Here is an 18,880-nt window from a genome sequence, read left to right on the forward strand (position 1 = left end):
CAATTTAAATGCTCTCCCTAAGATCTCCTAAATTGCTTAATCCATGAAGACTTCTCAGTATGCAAACTGAAATTCTGTGACAATGTAGACTAATTATTCTCACTTCTTTGAAATTATCAAAGGTGAAACTCTCTCTTGGTTGACTCTCTTATCTACTTCTGTATAGTCTTTTTCACAGGTGCCTAATTTTCTATCTGCCCCTTAAATGTGACAGCTTCCTAGTGTTCTATTATCAGTTATTCTCTTCCCACTATTCACATCCTTCCTGGGTTATCCCATCCATGCCCTTGGATTCAATTACCATGATACTGTTTAGCATATTGTCTAAGATAATGTCTACTATACCTACATCTCCAGCCCGGATCTCTTTCTTGAGCTCCCAGTTACTTACCAAACATGTTTGCAAAACTGCAACTAAACCAGTCTCTATCTCCTCCAGAATTTCTCCTCTTATATTGGCTATATCACTGAATTGCACCTCACCTAGCCAGCTGCCCAACCAAGAAACTGGGGAGTCATCCTTGAATCAACTTGTCCCATTACCAACAACTAACTGACCACCGAAACCTATGCCTCAAACGCTCAAAGGCCTACGGTAATATCCTTTTCATTTCATTATAACTGTGAATTGGGGCCACATGATTTCTCACTTGTATTATTGCAATAGTTCTGTCTCCTTGACTCCAGTACTCATCCAAAACTTATTATCCACAACTGTTTACACAGTGAAACATATAACCATAAATCTGATTTTATCTGGTTAAAAGATTTTGTAGCTCTATACTGCTTTAAGAAATATTCTTAGCATGGCACACAAGGCTCTAGATCTGACTCCCACCTATTTCTTCAGCTTCTTGTCTTGCTCCCAGTAGAGCCAACATACTGAATTCGTGCAGTCCCTTGGACATGCTAATTTATTTCTTGACTGTATGGCTTTATCCAAACTATTCCTTTTTCCTGGAATACCTTTTACACATAAATATTTCTCAATAGCTAGTTTAAAACAAAGGCAATCATCATCAACTCTAGGAAATTTTCTAAGCTAAATTTGAAGCTATATACTATCTTGCCATGCTGCACTTATTACTTGATATACAGTGCTGCAACTTTTTGGTTTATTTATTTAACTTTACCCAGGAAACCATCAGCTTCTTGATGACAGGGACCATTTCTAATTCACCTATTTTTTAAGCAACAAGCAAAGTATCAAGCACATAGATATTACATAAATATTTGTTGAACTGAAGACAACACTATCATCAGACCCAAGAATTTTCACTTAAAAGCTTTTAGAAAAGATTTTAACAGTAAGCTATAAAATTTTTACTGGAAATAAAAATTATGATAGCTAACAAGGTCGCCAAGTTAAGATTTTGTTCATTAATATTATTCTCTTCTACAAATTTCACATATTCATCTATGTATTATCTACAAATAGCATATATTCATACCATGACTATGTAAGAGAGTCCTGTCAAAGGTATCTTTAGGAGGACAAATGTTCTTGCATCTTTCATGAATCTTCTCTCTCTAATAAAAGGAAAATTAAATAATGTAATCGATGCTGTGTGGCAATACAAATATTCAAAGCATTAAAATCACAACAGAAGATATAAAATTAGTTCTATCATTTTTAAATCACTAGCATTTGAACTTAAATACATATAGTAAGTATGCTTAATAAATTAAACATCACTGAGATGTATGAATACCTTTTTACTTATATTCATCCCATTTCACATAATTAGTAAAATCTCCATAAATTTGGAATAAGTGGGAAAGCAAATGAAAAATCCTTACTTATATGACAGAAATCAATTAAGAAAATAATTTTTAAAAGCAAGGAAGAAAATTTGAAAACTGATATACCTAAAATAGATAATTATTGACACCTTCTCTCTGAGTAAATAAAAATAATTCCATTCTAATTTCAGATTAGATAACCACTAACAACACTGTTATCTTTTCAGAAGTACCATAAATAGGATACATGGGAAAGTGGAGTGTGGTAAGAAAACAACACTGGGCCAAGAGTGTTCAGAATTCTGATAGTAGTTCTGACAGTATAGAACTGTCTGCCAAAGAGGCTATGCATTCTGCATCCCTATCCACAATGAATGAGAATCCCTAATAGTCCATTTCTTAAACCTCACAAATAGTCTGGGCTTTACAGGTCTAATAAAACCATTTTTTCCTTGGTAAGTAGGGGAGGTTTCATGCTGAATCTTAGCATTAACAGGATTATTTCATTCCGAAAAATCACCAGAGTAAGACAAATATATTTACATAAATCTAAGCAAAGAATTAAATACAACCCAGTACAGAATGTATATGAATAAAAAATAAACAGATTCCTCAAAGACTACTGGTAAAAATCCATTATAAATTACTTTTCAACTGACTATAACTAACTTCAAGATTAGATGTTACCTGAGAGATTTCCTGCTGATATACTGTAAAATGTTCCTTGCTGATCTGTGGGAGGTAGAATGAAGGTATGACTTCAGTGTCCACAAAGTCCAATCCCCATGTTTTTGTGAAGAAGTCAGATTCTCTTTTTGCTAATCTAGGATCATTTAATGCTGCTGGGAGATTTACTTTGGAATGATATATAGTCCATTTGTGTTGATCTGTAACTAGAGATGGGGCAACACATAAACTGTGTGAATCACCTGCAAAAAAATAAACAAGAGAACTCTATAAAATAAGTTCTATGTTTGAAGGTATACCCTAGAAAAATAAAAATGCTTAGATTCTACATTATACAAAGCAACTACACTCTCTTCTACAGCAAATTTTTTAATAAAAATCAATCAGATTAAATAAACTTGAGCTTTCAGCATCAATTGCTGAAGGAAGAAAAAACTTATAAAGATCAAACATGCAAAATTTGATAGCTGTAGTCACAGGGTAGGGTAAATGGTAAAGAAAATCTTTCATTAATTCCTTTCCTTGCTGTACAATTTATCTTTTTTCAACATAGAAACTTTTCCACCTTCAATTGAATATCTTCTATCCTTTAATATTCCATTTTTTTCCATAAGTAGAGCTCTTTTTTTTTATTGTATTGTACTATGGCAGACAGTACTAGTTCCATTTTTTTTCTTATCCTATCTAATAAAAGAGTAATATGCAAGTTAACCATCACTACACTATACCCACCAGCCACGCCCACCAGCCACTCCCACCAGCCAATCAGAGCAAGTATGCAAATAAACCCAACCAAGATGGCTACAGCCACAGAGATCAGGAGGGAGGCATGGGTTTCCCAGGCAATGAAGGAAGCCCTGCCAGCCTAGGCCTCCACTCAAGGTTACAAAGTTTCAATTATAGAAGGTAAACAAATCAAAACAGAAATGGTGGCGGCCACGAAGCTGGAAAGAGCAAGAGGCCAGAGTTGCCCTTGGCAATGGAGGAAGCAAAGCTTTCCACACATCCTGGCTGGCCCAGGCCTCAACTTCAGGCTACAAAGTTTTAATTATAAAAGATACATAAATTCCAACAGAAATGGCTGCTGGCCACGGAGGCAGCAGAAGGCTTGGCTCCACTCCAGGCAACAAAGTTTTAATTGAAGGTAAATAAATTCCAAATACCAGGGCCTCTGCTTGGGTCGCCAGAAGGCGTGGCCAGCCTGCAGACCACCACAGGCACCTCGCCCAGGCCACCACATGCCCCGAGGGAACCCCCACCCTGATCCGGGACACCCTTCAGGGCAAACCAGCTGGCCCCCACCCATGCACAAGGTTTCTATCCTATCTAATAAAAGAGTAATACGCAGATTGACCATCACTCCAACACACAAGATGGCTGCCTCCATTGGACACAAGATGACCTCCACAAGAAGGCCAGCAGGGTAGGGCAGTTGGGAAGGACTAGGCCTGCAAAGAAGGGCAGTTGTGGGCAAACAAGTCTGCAGGGGAGGGCAGTTAGGGGTGACCAAGCTGGCAGAGGAGGCAAGTTGGGGGTGACCAGGCCAACAGGGAAGGGCAATTGAGAGGGACTCAGGCCTGCAGGGAAGAGCAGTTAGGGGTGACTAGGCCTGCAGTGGAGGGCAGTTAGGGGCAAACAAGCTGGCAGGGGAGCCATTAGGTATCAATCAGGCTGGTAGGGGAGTGATCAGGCTGGCAAGCAGAAGCAGTTTGGGGCAATCAGGAAGGCAGGCAGGTGAGCAGTTGGGACCCAGCAGTCCTGGATTGTAGGAGAACCGTTGGACATCCCTCGAGGGGTCCCAGATTAGAGAGGATGCAGGCTGGGCTGAGGAATTATACACGCCACCCCCCCCCCCCCCACGCCCACCCCGCCATGCACGAATTTTGTCCACCGGGTCTCTAGTAATTAGATAAATACTGCTGTGGCATTAACCATAGAGGAAAGAAAAATATAGTTGATTTCTGTTATTCACACTAGTACTATTCTAGAAAGTCACTAAACACTTAATTAGCAAATACTGAAACACTGACCCTAGTGAAAATACAGGTTAGATTCCTGCAAGTTTTTATGGTCAGAACATTTTCATCAATTGATCAATACAGAATCACATGCATGTGTCTATTTAAAAACACATTGTTTGCTATATATTTAATATACAGTTATATATACTTACTACATATTTAATATATAACATATATTATCTGTTCATTAACATGGAACTTTAACTTATACCTGAATGAAGCTTGTATGACATGTATATTTTCCTCATAAGGCACATTACAGCTTTCTTATACTTAGGAATACTAGAAAACACTTCAGCACTATGTTTGAGAATATTTTAAAAAACAAAATCACCAATAAGATACACAAAAATGCGAAAAAAGGTAGCACTAAATAGACCACAAAAAGAACACTTGTTTACACCATGATAGCTGAAACAATAAGGCAGAGTCTTGCCTGTTCAACCTCAGGTAGAACATATACATTGGGTAATTTAAATTTTTCACTCCTCTCTGCATGTTTGCAAATGACCACAAAAGTGGCACAAATATAGAATTGAGGGTTACAAATAATTTTTAAGGTGTAGCAAATTTGCAAATATGGAAACCACAAATAATGAGAATTGACTGTAATATGTTTTAACTAAAAAACTTTTTGAACTGTACATTTCAAAATATTTTAATAGTTTATCTAAATACTTCTTTTATGGAAATGGATGAAAAGAACTATATTCTAATCTCCTAATCTACTTATATCCAAATTATTTATATCTCTTTAGTTTTAATATCATAAAATTTACTCTTTTAGATAACTATACAAAATCCGTCTACTCCTTTACAGTTAATATAAATCCTCAACAACAACAACAACAAAAAAGCATTACCTGTGGGTTCCTTGGGACACACATCTGGCAGTGACTGCACAGGTCGAATGTGTTTTGTCGGATCTACCTCTTTTTTAATGAAAACATCACTGCTGCTTCCTTGAGGCACTGGTGAAGAACTGTGGCTTGAAGCCATTGCATAAAATCACCACTCAGCTGAAAATGAATAATAAATAATAATCAAGACACTTAAATGAAAATTCATCTTGCTGGAAGCAAATTTCAACAGTTCAAAATTATATAAGAAGTTCATCAGACAGCTGATGGACGTTGGGGCTTTAGCAGGGCTGGTAATTTGCATATTATCTGAATAGCTGCAGGCATTTCCCCTAACCTGATCATCTTTTCCTGCTTACTAAACCCTACCTCTGATGTGTATATCTGCTTTGCTAAAGGGAAAATGTGTTAATAAAAAGTCATGGGTCTGGAGATTGGAGGTTCGGAGAGCCCACTTCACTAGAAAGTGGAGCTCCCCCTGCTTCCCCCATGCCTCCCAAATTTACATTCCTTGTCTAGTCTCTTTATTAATTTACATGGCAGCCCCTTCTCTAGATTCCTGAACCCTAGCTGTGAAAAAGACTGCAGCACATCTAAAGGGTAGGGTAAAAGTAGGTTTATAGTTCTGAGCACACAAAATACAGTTAATAAAGTGACTGTAATAATCATAACCTAAATGTCTTTTTCCATACTAAAAACTGTAAACCTACTTTTGCTTCACCCTATATAAGTATTATACATGTCACAAACTTTTTTTTTTAATATATATTTTATTGATTTTTTACAGAGAGGAAGAGAGAGAGTCAGAAAGAAACATCGATGAGAGAGTCATCGATCAGTCGCCTCTTGCACACCCCTTGCTGGGAATGTGCCCACAACCAAGGTACATGCCCTTGACCGGAATCGAACCAGGGACCCTTCAGTCCGCAGGCCGACGCTCTATCCACTGAGCCAAACCAGTTTCGGCGTGTCACAAACTTTCTTTCAAAAACAGATACAATATTCAAAATCCCCAAGTACACAATTTGAATATTTTCTATTGTGAGTCACTCAATACTTACTTAGTTTGCAAAGAAAGTTATTTGTCCTTGTTTAAAAAGTATTCTTTCCCAAAATGACCTATCCTTAGACTTTAATCCAAAGTACAAATAAATATCCAAGCTGCAATCAGTATAAATTAAAAAACATTCCATTCATTCAACAAGTATATAGTAATTATACATTAAAGCAAAATGGATAAGTGCATGGGTTTCTGAAATGGTGACTGCTTTATGTACCAGTAGTATAACCTTGAGGAAATTTATTTAACCTTTGTGAGCTTTACCTTATCTATAAAAAATGGGGATGAAAAGAGGTCCCATCTCATAAACACTTTGTAACGAAGAAATGGATACATGTAAAATAAACCATTTAAAATTATGTCTCAAAGTTTGTGTTTATAAATGTTAGTATAGTTATATTTATTATTACTATGTGGCTGTCACTATATTAAATGATTACGAAAGTATCACTCTTCAAGGTGACTGCAATTAAGTTAAGCAAAACACTAAGCAAAATACCAGTTAACCTGTGTCTACATTTTTTAGTAAGTGCTGAAATAATTTGTGGACAACATAATATAGGCTACAGTGTCAGGTACGACATTACAAATGAAGTAGTTCATAACTTGGATAAACGTGATATTCTATTATTAGAGAATGAATAATTTTATATTGCTGAACATACCTATCAAATAGCAGGCATTCAATAAATATTTTTAATGAAGGAATAAGTAAGTGGATATAAACACAAGCTTATAGCTGAAAGGAAACTCAAAGATCACCTAGTCAAAGTTCCCTCACATTGTAAATAAGACTAATTGTTTACAAAGATATATGTGGTTTAACAAGTTTAAAAAAAAAATCCAATTTAGGAAATCTGGTGAATAGAAAAATAATAATAAAAAAGAGCAGAGACATAAGCTAGGACCAGTGACAAAAAGTTCATCCATCCTAATGCTTCTCCAGTTTGGTGAAAACTAGGAATTACATTTCCCAGACTTCCTTGCATATCTGTCTCAGTCCTTCTAATGCAAAGGAGACATTTCCAATTACACCATTCACTAAGACCATCAGAAACAAGCTACTAAGAAGATACAGAAAGATAAATAACTTCCTCATGGTCCCTGAACAGAAGGCAAATAACAGCATGAATAAAGGTGAAGGGACATGGTATAGTCATAAGATTATGTGGAAACTGACTTGGCTAGAGTGAAATGTTTACAATGGGAAGCAATGTCAAATAAAGTATATTTACACACACACCCCCACCCACAGTCTATACAGTTGTTCCTCTAAGCAATAAGGAGCAACAAGCTTTTTTGTCCTGTGGACTTCTTTGACAGTCTGGTGAGTTCCATGGGACAAAAAAATACTATCATGAAAATATCTGAGAAAATGAATTAGGGCCTTGGTTTGAAAAGCATCATTGGCTTGCTGCAGTTATACCCATACACATTAAGTGTATGGTTATTTCTGTATAAAAGCATTTGCATATTTAGGAGAGAAGAAATATCTAAAGGATAGGAAACACTGTATGAAATAAAATACTATATATTAAGCATTTGGTAAAAAGTTGTCTTTACCAAATGCTTAATATATAGTATTTTATTTCATACAACTTTTTATTAATTTCATCAAATAAAATGGCTAAAATAAACACATTTTGACACTTTAAGTGGTAAGCTGCCAATATATAGAAAATGTGTTTATACTGAACATCCATTGCTTGATGTCAGATAAATTAAATATTGACTCCAACAATAGTACACAACAATTTCAATTTATTTTTCTTACCTTCATGTTGTTTTTACAGCAAAAAGAAATCCTAAGTGCCATATTAGAAAGTCAGAAATACTTCTGGAGATAGGAACTTGTAGAAAAACATTTCAAGACTCCTATAAGTTATTTCTGTATTTGGGAGGATAAGGGGCATCACTTTATTTACTCATTAAAGATTCTGAATTAGGAAATATTTGCAGATTTTCTATTTTTTTTCTTACAACTAATTCTTATGAAAAGGACAATCTCTACTTTTAAAGGAATTATGTAAAATTAGGGCATTGCCTACATAAGTGAGTCTTATGAAGGAAGAAAGGAAAGGCCAATTGAATATACATATTGAATAAGTAAAAATTAATGAATGCAGAGTGATACCTGAGTGGAGGCAAGAGATAAGGAAAGGCGGTAGAAGGGAATCGTTTGAGGTGAAAAAAGAAAAACTCTTTCACAGAAAGCTACTAATAAATGTGAAAGAATGACTGAATTAGAAAGTCATTGTTTTCACATGTACAGGATTTTATTTGAGCATATGCTGTCATTTCTCAGGGATAAGTGTCCATAAGTACAAATACTGTACATGTGAAAAAAAGAAAAAAAAAAGAAAGTAAGTCATTGTTTTGTAACCCCCAATGTAAAATCCAATTCAGGCAAAAATCAATGTATGCTAAAGTCATTAGGTGAAAGGTTTTTCAGAAACAAAATTCACCTGATATCAAAGTATTACCCTACAGATTACTTAGCAATGCAAAGGGAAAAATGTATCTTTAAAATGGAAAGATCTCCACCTTAACTAAGTCATCAAACTTGGTATTACTAAAAATAAAAAGACTCAATATTATGTGACTTATGAAAAAACAATATAAAATAAACATCATCTATTATATATATATATATGTGTGTGTGTGTGTGTATATATATACATATATATATATATATATATATATATATATATATATATATATATATATATATATATGAGAGAGAGAGAGAGAGAGCGCGAGCGAGCGCGCGCACGTATGCACAAGTATACCAGGGTCCGTCATATCCAAAACTGACCAAACACCAGGCTAAGGTCCCGGCTGGCACTGTGGAAGTCAGGCCTGGGTCTGTCTGCGGTGTCCTGAGAAGTAGGCAGAGGATAGACCATTGAGGGTCTTATATACTATAGCAGGAAGCTTACATTTTATTCCATAGGAGGAAAAGAAAGAATGTCAAGCATGGGAGCATCCTGGTCTTGCTTTCATTTTAAGTGAACCATTCTGGTGGCTATGGAAAGAATCAGTTTAGACAGCTGCAGTGTTTTTGGGCCCAAGAAAAAGAGAGACTGATGCTGGGAACTGGGATTAGACAGAGGCAGTGGATCAGAGACATATTTATGAGGCAACCTGATGGAATTATGTGGCTGATTACACAGAGATGAAAACAAACAAAGCAAATGGTATTAGCCCAGGTTTTCCAGTTTGGGCAACTTCGTTGAATGGGTGATTCTAATAATTGGGAGAAAGTATGGAGGAAAAGGAACAGTGTAAGGGAGCTTGCTAAGTTCAGCAATAGTCAAACAATTAGGACAGAAGATAAACTTAGTACTCTTTCTTGGCTGCAGTGTTTGTTTTTCTGCCTTCAGCCACCACCATGTAAGGCTAATGTGCCATCTTTTGTCCTAATCTGGGATGTTAACTATCTACTACACATTCCTATCACCGAAATTAGCTTTCCTGCATGATCCTTTAAATATATTTATCGAAGTCATTCAATGCTCTGTGAGTATGGGGACTTTCAAGATGTGAAAACATTATGAGCCTATATAAATTGATAAAGAGATATTGGGTGCACAATTTTTAATAATAAAAATCAAATACTGAATGTGGTCATGCCAGAGGCATAATTTTAATGAGTCAATGTCTCTTTACTGAAGTGTCACACTTCAAAAGAGATCCTCTCAAATAACACAATGAATGACACTCATCTGGGTTGCCTGTTAAAATGTAGGACCACAACTTGAAAAACATTGCTTCTAGAGCTCATTTTGGTGAATAACTCTCCCTCTAAATAAAGCAATTTATAATAACAAAAGTATAATATTCTAAGTAGACCAGACAACCTTCCAGATGAAGCCAGGGCTGAGAGGGAAGCCCAAGTTCTGGGTGCTAGAGGGAAGCCCAGGTTCCGGATGCCAGAGGTAAGCTGTGGCTGGCAGCCAGGGGAAAGCAGGCCTACTCTTGCACGATTTTCGTGCATTGGGTCTCTAGTACTACATAGTCAAGGTGTAATATGCAAATTGACCAAACCGCAGAACAACTGGTCAATGGGGGGGAGGGCCGGCGAGCAGGTGTTGCCAGGCCAGCCAAGGCACATGCCAGCGGGCAGAGGAAAAGGACAGGGATAAGGTGGTGGTAAGGGGGATAGTGGTGACCAGCGGTGGTGGGGTGAAGGGGGCCAGCGCCATCCCGATTGCCCACCTGGTCACCTCCCGCAGAGTGAGGCCATGGGCAGCAGCAGCAGCAGGGCGATTCGGGGCAGGGCCACCAGCACCATCCTCATAGAGACCTGCCGGGGTTGCCTCCCACAGGAGGAGGCCACCAGTGGCTGTGGAGCAATTTGGGGTGGGGCTGTCCGCTTGCCATCCACACCATTCCAATCGGCCCGCTTGTCACCTCCCACAGAGCTGGACATCCCGAGGACTTCCAGACTGAGAGAGGGCACAGGCCGGGCTGAGGGAATATCCCTCCCCCACCGGGTGCACAAATTTTCATGTACCAAGCCTCTAGTTTAGTCATATTTTTGCTTCTCAATTATTGCAAATCTCTCTAAGCTAGGGGTGTCGAACTCAATCAGAGAAGGGGCCAAAATCTAAAATCCAGCCTAAATTGCGGGCCGAATGGTTTACTGAACAGTCATAAACTGTCATTGTGATGGAAACGCAGCAGAGTGCAGTGATGACAGCGCGGTGCGGGCCACATTGCAAGGCCTGGCGGGACGGATTTGGCCTGCGGGCCTTGTGTTTGACACATGTGCTCTAAGCAATAAATGAGCATAAATATTGAGATATTTGCAACAACTTAATATGATGTGAAAATATCTAAAATTTCTGTTCGTGGCAAAATTGCAGGAAATGATAACAGCCCTGTGAAGGGTTTCCTATGTGCCATATAATAAAAATGTAATATGCAAATGGTCATTATGCCGTGAAGTGTAACGACCGACCGTGTAACAACCAGATCACAGGTCAGCAGGAGGGTGGGCAGTGAGCTGCAAGTGGCAGCAAGCTATAAGTGGGCGGTTGGGAGCTACAGGAGGGGACAGGGAAGCAAGATATGAGGGGGTAGGGGGAAGGAAGTAGGGGGGAGCTACAGGAGGGTGGCAACAAGCTACTGATGAGCTAGTTCATAAAAAAAGGAAATGCTAAAATCCAGTTAAGCAGAATTTCTCAACCACAGCATTATGGACATTTTGAGCTGGATAGCTTGTCGTTTGGGCATCTCCCTCTGTACACTACAGGATCTTCAAATACATCTCAGGCCTCTAATGAACTTGATGTCAATAGCACCCTCCCAGCAGCACCCCAAGAATCTCACTCTCCCAAATCTCACCTACCAGCAATAATTATACTTTCTGAACTCTCTATTTCAAGATTTTTAAAACAAGTTAGAAAAGTCCATTCTTGATTTTTAAAGAGTTCACCATTTAACAAAAATCACATATTGATGAAAGATTTCAAACATCCATTTTCAAAATACATTTATCATAGCTTGAGTGTTTCTAGAAAATAACTGATTTTCTCACTCATTATTTAAAAAGAAAGACACCTTTCAGGAACAGATTAAGAGAGTGAGTATGTGTGTGTATGTGCAACTAAGTGTTTAGTTAAATATCACTGTCAGTCACATGTCATCTCTGAAAAGGTTAGTAAATTTGGATTTTTTTTTGGGGGGGGGGGCGCTGTTAAAAAATCCACAAAAATTCTTAAATTTGAAAACTCTTTTGAATACTTTTATGCATGGCTATGGAAGAGCTTGCACTAGGTAAGAGGAGAACCCAGCTCTGTACTTTGTTAACTTGTGGCAGTGATTTCCCTACAAGAGTCATTTTAAGTTAATTTGACATTTTGAGAAAGTTGGTTTAGTTAAAACTTGATAACATAATGTGTAAACCCAATTAACCACTCATGAAAACTATATTACATCACAAGTATGACCTAACTGAAAGATATCAATAGTATTTCCTTGTACTTGATCGCCTAATTAAAATAGAGGCCTTGTGTACGAGTTTGTGCACCAGTGGGGTCCCTCAAGCTGACCTGTAGGGATCAGGCCAAAACTGGCTCTCCACCATCCCCCAAGGGGTCCTGGATTGCAAGAAGGTGGTTCTCAGGTGACACCCAAAATCAGGCTCCCTCCTATCTGGTTCCGAGTGTGTCACCCAAGACCGCAGCTGGCAAATCACTGCAGCTCAGCAGCTCCTGCATTGAGCGTATGCCCCCTGGTAGTCAGTGCACATCATAGCTACCAGTCGGAGCATCTGCTCCCTGGCGGTCATTGTGCATCATAGCTACCAGTCGGATGGTTAGACGGTCGCTTAGGCTTTTAAATATATATATATATATATATATAAATGTGATCATCTGATAAATAGCATATGGTCTGACTGAAGGTGCTGGTATCAATCCTTACAATAAATATCAGTAAACGTTCATTTATTTTTTCTGTAGATTAAAAAAATGAATATTTCTTAGGCATGGTGGAACATTACAAAGGAGTTTAAACTCGATCCACAAGACTGTGGTGAGTCATTAGAGAGCTTTAAAACACTGATATTAAATACATCACACTAGAAGAATATTAGTAAGTAGGCCAAGTACAGAAACTAAGACAATTCCATTTCTGAAGACAGAAAAGAAAGATATAATGAAAGACTGTGATGAAGACAAGAAGGCACATTCTAGAAAGTGGGGGGATGGGGAAAAGGGGACCAGGAGAGAAATAGCAGCTCAGAGTTTGCAAATAAAATAATAAGGGGGAAAAAACCTCCTTTAGACTTGGCAATTAAGAAGTGACCAGTTACATCATAAAGCAATGTCATATCCAAAAATGGAGGTGAAAGCCAGACTGCAGAAGTTGGAGTGAAACAAAAAATGATGAAATAAAAAATAAAAAAATAACTATTGCCCTGGCCAGCATGGCTCAGTGGTTGCAGATCAGCCCTTGCACAAAAGGACTGCAGGTTCGATTCCCAGTCAAGGGCAAGTATCCAGGTTGCAGATTCAATTCCTTGCCTCAGTCAGGGTGCATACGGGAATCAACAACCAATCAATGTCTGACTTTCTCTCTCTCTCTCTCTCTCTCTCTCTCTCTCTCTCTCTCTCTCTCTCCTCACCCCTCCCTTTTACTCTCTCTAAATACCAATGGAAAAAATATCCTCAGATGAGAATTAAAAAGAAACAAAAAACCTACAATTTCAAGAGATTCAATTATGAGCTATAAAACAGAATATATAGTACAATCTCATTTTAATATGAAAACTTTATATAGTTATATACAATGTATGAAAAGGTACACAACAAAATTTTAACAGTGTTTACATTTGCTTACTGGCCTTTCCTGATCACCATATTTTACATGTCCTCTTTTTCTTTCCCCCATGCAATACACATTCCCTGATATTCTTTCCCATTAGCATTTAATTTGTGATCTTTTCAGTACTTTATCAAATTATAACTACCTACTTATTTCCTGTCTCCCCACCATAAAGTAAACTTATATTTGTTTAATTCACCTTCCTATATAACACACCCAGCACAGAATTCACAATCAATAAAATGCATGAATGTTCAATGAATGGACAAATGAATAACTATTGTGGAAAAAGAGGTAAAAACACACAAGCCACTAACAATGTCTCATATAGGTTCATGTACATTCAAAACAGTCTAAAAACTCAAGTCAAAAATACATTATCTTGCCAGGCTAGTGTAGGTTGGTGGTAGTTAGGCATCAAGCTGTGCTCTGTAAGGTCGCTGGTTTGATTCAAGTTGAGACACATGCTTGGGTTGCAGAGTAGGTTCCCAAAGGGGAGTGTGCAAGGGATAGCCAATCAGTGTTTCTCGCTCATCAATGTTTCTAACTCTCTCATCCTCTCCCTCCCTCTCTAAAATCAATAAAAAGAAGACACTTTTTAAAAAATCAGAGAAGGCCCTGGCCGACTTGGCTCAGTGGATAATGTCAGCCTGTTGACTGAAGGGTCCCAGGTTTGATTCTGGCCAAGGGCGCATGCTCAATCCCCAGGGTGAGGCGTGCAGGGGGCAGCCAATCAATGATTCTCTCATCATTGATGTTTCTATCTCTCTCTCCTTCTCTCTTAAGTCAATAAAGAAATAGATATCAATACTGTATCAATAAATACAGTAGCTTAACCTTCTCAATTGTGGATGTAGACAAAATCACCTAGGAAGATTTATAAAACATTATCTTGTTTGTATAATATTACCTGCCTTTCTAAAATCTTCTGTTAGACAATTACCTTTCACGTAACCCATTATAATATACCACTTAAGTAAACTGACCATAAAATGAGTTATATCCCTGTGACCTACTTGTGTGACCTTTGACAACTTTTTTATCCTCCTAAATCTAAGTTTCCTCATTTGTAAAATGAGACAGCAATAGTATCTTCCTCATAGAATGTTGTAAGATTTAAATCAAATATAACTTACATAATCTATGTAAGTTCGTGGTACAATACTTGGCACACAGTAGACATTCAATAAATCATTGCAATTACTATAATACTATCTAATAAACGAGTAATATGCAAATTGACCAGCACTCCAACACACAAGATGGCCACCCCCATGTGGTAAGAGATGGCTGCACCCATGTGGACAGAATATGGTTGCCACAAGATAGCCGGCAGGGGAGGAGTAGGGGAGGGCAGTTGGAGGGACCAAGTCTGCAAGGGAGAGCAGTTGGAGGAGATCAGGCCTGCAGGGGAGGGCAGTTAGGGGTGACCAGGCTGGCAGAGGAAGACAGTTGTGGGGGAACAGGCCTGCACGGAGGGCAGTTGGGGGGTGGGGGACCAGGCCTGCAGGGGAGGACAGTTGGGGGGATCCAGGTCTGCAGGGGGGTGGGGTGGGAAACCAGGCCTGTAGGGGAGGGCTCCTGGGGACAACGAGCCCTGTAGGGGAGAGCAGTTGGGGGCAACAAGGCCTGCAGGGGAGGGCAGTTAGGAATGAATGGGTTGGCAGGGGAGGACATTTGGGGGGGACCAGGCATGCAGGGGAGGGCAGTTGGGGGCAACCAGGCTGGCATGGGAGTGCAATTAGGGGTGACCAGACCTGAAGGGGAGGAAAGTTGGGGACGACCAGGCCAGCAGTGGAAGGCAATTAGGGGTGACCAGGCCAGCAGAGGAGTGCAGTTAGGGGTGACCAGGTCAGCAGGGGAGGGCAGTTAGGGGCAATAAGGCCAGCAGGGGAGCAGTTAGGCATTGATCAGGCTGGTAGGGGAGTGCTTAGGGGGTGATCAGGCTGGCAGGTATAAGCGGTTAGGGGCAATCTGGCAGGTAGGCAGGCAAGTGGTTGGGAGCCAGCAGTCCTGGATTGTGAGAAGAATGTCTGACTGCTCATTTACACCCAATCCCTGGACATCCCTCAACATCCCTCGAGGGGTCCCAGATTAGAGAGGATGCAGGCTGGGCTGAGGGACACACATCCCTCGTGCATGAATTTCACGCACCAGGCCTCTAGTTTCTTATTATTAAACATCTTAAGCATTGCTGAAACCGCTTAAGTTTGGCTCAGTGGATAGAGCATCGGCCTGCAGACTCAATGGTCCCAGGTTCGATTCTGGTCAAGGGCATGTACCCTGGTTGCGGGCACACCCCCATTAGAGGGTGTGCAAGAGGCAGCTGGTCGATGTTTCTCTCTCATCAATGTTTCTAACTCTCTATCCCTCTCTCTTCCTCTCTGTAAAAAAATCAATAAAATATATATTTTTTTAAAAAAAACAACATCTTAAGCATTAACATTAGGACTATGCCAAACTTTTAAAAAAGAACAAAGATGGTGCTATAGGTAAACACTGGTATTTGCTGCCTCCCACCACCACATCAAAATTACAACTAAAATACAGTACAACCATCATTCAGAACCACCTGAAAGCTGGCTGAATGAAAGTCTTACAACTAGAGAATAAGAAAGCACACTGAAACTGGTAGGAGGGGAGGTGGCTCAGAGTGGGCTGGTCAGACATCCACATGTGCCATTTTTTTAATCAGGAGGGATATCTCCAAGGCCTCCTATAAGAAGCAGGGGGTCCATCCCCACACCAGACCCCCCAGTTATAGGGAAGAGAAGTCCCCATAACTTCAGGCTGTAAAAACCAGCATGAATTGTGGCTGAGTGACATGCAGGCTGCTGTAGACCTAGTAGTTCCCCTTAATAGATAGCACTTGAAATTACTTGGCCTTGATCGCTCTGAGCTCCAATGCCAGGCAGCTTTGGGGGACCCAGACACATACAAGGAGAAACTGGAATGTCTGGCATCAGGACACTAACTCGGGGGCAGCTTTGTCCCAGACAGGGGTGCTCACAGGGGTCATGGTTTCAGTGCTGGAACCTCCCCTGTCACAGGCCTAACTGGCAGCCATATCTGAGTGTCCATCAGCCTGGCTCACACAGTTTGTTTCACCCTGGTGATTCCGAGACTACATCCCATCCAATTTGTAGTCCCACCCAAGCTCTTTGCAGCAGCTTTTCCATATTAATGGCCTGTCCTTGCTTAGGCTTCAGATTTTGCTAAAATCTCTCAGACAAGCTGCAGCTGGTGTTAGTGTGCCCCAAACCTATCAATAAAAGGCTCAAGACCTGACAACAGTACAAGCCTCCCTTGCTTCACAGCCCTTGCCTGGGCACTTCCACACCCAATACAAATAGCAGCCATCTGCAGATCTCTCTGTAGTTCCTTTGGGTGGCTCCAGGCAATGGCTGGCTTTGCACCTCTCTGGAGGCCCTAGAGCCAGTGCATCCAGTGAACAGCTTCAGACCATACCAGATTACAACTCTTCACATCCACAAGCAACACACTCAAGGGGCAGATTCGGTGAGCACCAAAGCCCCACTGAAGCAAGTCCTGCTCCATAGGGTATCTCCTGCACAGCAGTTCTCCCACTGTAGTCACAGCTGGTCCAACGAGCCAATTGGCCTAGAGGTCAATTCATCCCAGTGAGCTAACAGCAATCAAGGCTCAACTATAAGACTGTGCACACAGCCCACAAAGAGTGCCCAGCTCATATGACTAGGGAGGCTGAGCCACTGGGCCCTTTAGGACACCTACTACACAAGGCCACTCTACTAATTCCAGGAGACTTAGCAGATCCACCAATACAAATACAGGGAAGCAGTCAAATGTGGAGAAAAAGAAACATGTTACAAATAAAAGAAATGAAGGCAAGTAAACTACTGGATACAAAGTTCAAAACCACAGTTATAAGGTTACTGAAGGTCTTCATAAGAGCTTCAAGGACTTAGTGAGACTTTCAAAGATCTTAATGAGAATGTCAAAGGCATGAAAAAGAACCAATGAGAAGTAAGCTTACACTAACTGAAATGAAGAATAATATATAAGGATTCAACAGTAGAGGATTCCAAGAATCAAATCAATGATTTGAAATATGAGGAAACAAAAAACACCCAATCAGAAGAGAACAAAAAGAAAAAAGAATCCAAAAATATGAAGATAAAGAAGCCTCTAGGACAACTTCAAGTGTACCAACATTCATATTATGAGGGTGCCAGAAAGAGAACAGAGAGCAAGATACCAAAAACCTATTTGAAGAAATAATGGCACAAAACTTCCCCTACTGGGTAAAGAAATATACTTACAAGCCCAGGAAGTGCAGAGAATCTTAAACAAGAGGAACCCAAAAAGGTCTACATCAATACACATCATAATGAAAATGCCAAAGGGTGTGTGTGTGTGGCGGGGGGGGGGGGTGGGGGGGGTGGTGTCAATCAGGGAAAAAGGAGACGTATTTAAAACTTTCAACAATAAAAAAAGAAATGCCAAAGGTTAAAGACAAAGAGAGAATCTTAAAAGCAGCAAGAGAAAAGCTGTTAGTTACCTAAAAGAAAGCACCCAAATGACTGTCAGCTAATTTCTCAACAGAAACTTTGCAGGCCAGAAGGGAGTACCAAGAAATATTCAAAGTGATGAACAGCAAGGATCTACAACCAAGATTACCCAGTAGCCCTAACAAGTTTGGCTCAGTAGATAAGAGCTTCAAAGCCTGCAGACTGAAGGGTCCCAGGTTCGATTCCGGTCAGGGGCATGTGCCTTGGTTGTGGGCACATTCCCAGTAGGGGGTATGCAGGAAGCAGATGATTGATGTTTTTCTCTCATCAATGTTTCTAGCTTTCTCTCCCTATCCTTTCTTCTCTGTAAAAAATCAACAAAATATATTAAAAAAAAAAAAAGAAAAAGATTACCCAGCAAAACTACCTTGTTTCCCCGAAAATAAGACAGTGTCTTATATTAATTTTTTCTCCCAAAGTTGCACTAGATCTTATTTTCAGGGGATGTCTTATCTTTCCATGCACTAGGTCTTATTTTCGGAGGATGTCTTATTTTTGTGGAAACACGGTATCATTTAGAATTGAAGGTTAGATAAAGAGCTTTACAAACAAGAAAAAGCTAAGGGAGTTCATCACTATTAAACCAGAATTATATAAAATGTTGAAGGGTATTCTTTAAGAGGAAGA

At 39.7% G+C, this 18,880-nt stretch overlaps 1 protein-coding gene across 7 annotated transcripts in view; it reads right to left on the reverse strand.

Annotated features, from left to right (window-relative positions):
• VPS54 (VPS54 subunit of GARP complex) overlaps nt 1–18,880 on the reverse strand; it is an 87,078-nt gene that overhangs the window by 55,222 nt on the left and 12,976 nt on the right. For 5 of the 7 annotated variants that reach the window (XR_006741430.1, XM_045580805.1, XM_036435494.2 and 2 more), the window contains 3 exons: nt 5,315–5,470; nt 2,431–2,672; nt 1,452–1,530 (listed from right to left, as the gene is read on the reverse strand). Coding sequence is in view for 5 of the 7 variants with exons in the window: in XM_045580805.1 (XP_045436761.1) it covers nt 1,452–1,530; nt 2,431–2,672; nt 5,315–5,450 (457 nt within the window). In the remaining 2 variants the exon portion in view is untranslated. Of the gene's footprint in view, nt 1–1,451; nt 1,531–2,430; nt 2,673–5,314; nt 5,471–18,880 lie in introns of those variants that run through there. The other 2 variants (XM_036435496.2, XM_045580806.1) reach the window with 2 other exon arrangements.

Source organism: Pipistrellus kuhlii, unplaced genomic scaffold (genome assembly GCF_014108245.1).
Source record: "Pipistrellus kuhlii isolate mPipKuh1 unplaced genomic scaffold, mPipKuh1.p scaffold_m20_p_13, whole genome shotgun sequence".
NCBI classification, from domain to species: domain Eukaryota; kingdom Metazoa; phylum Chordata; class Mammalia; order Chiroptera; family Vespertilionidae; genus Pipistrellus; species Pipistrellus kuhlii.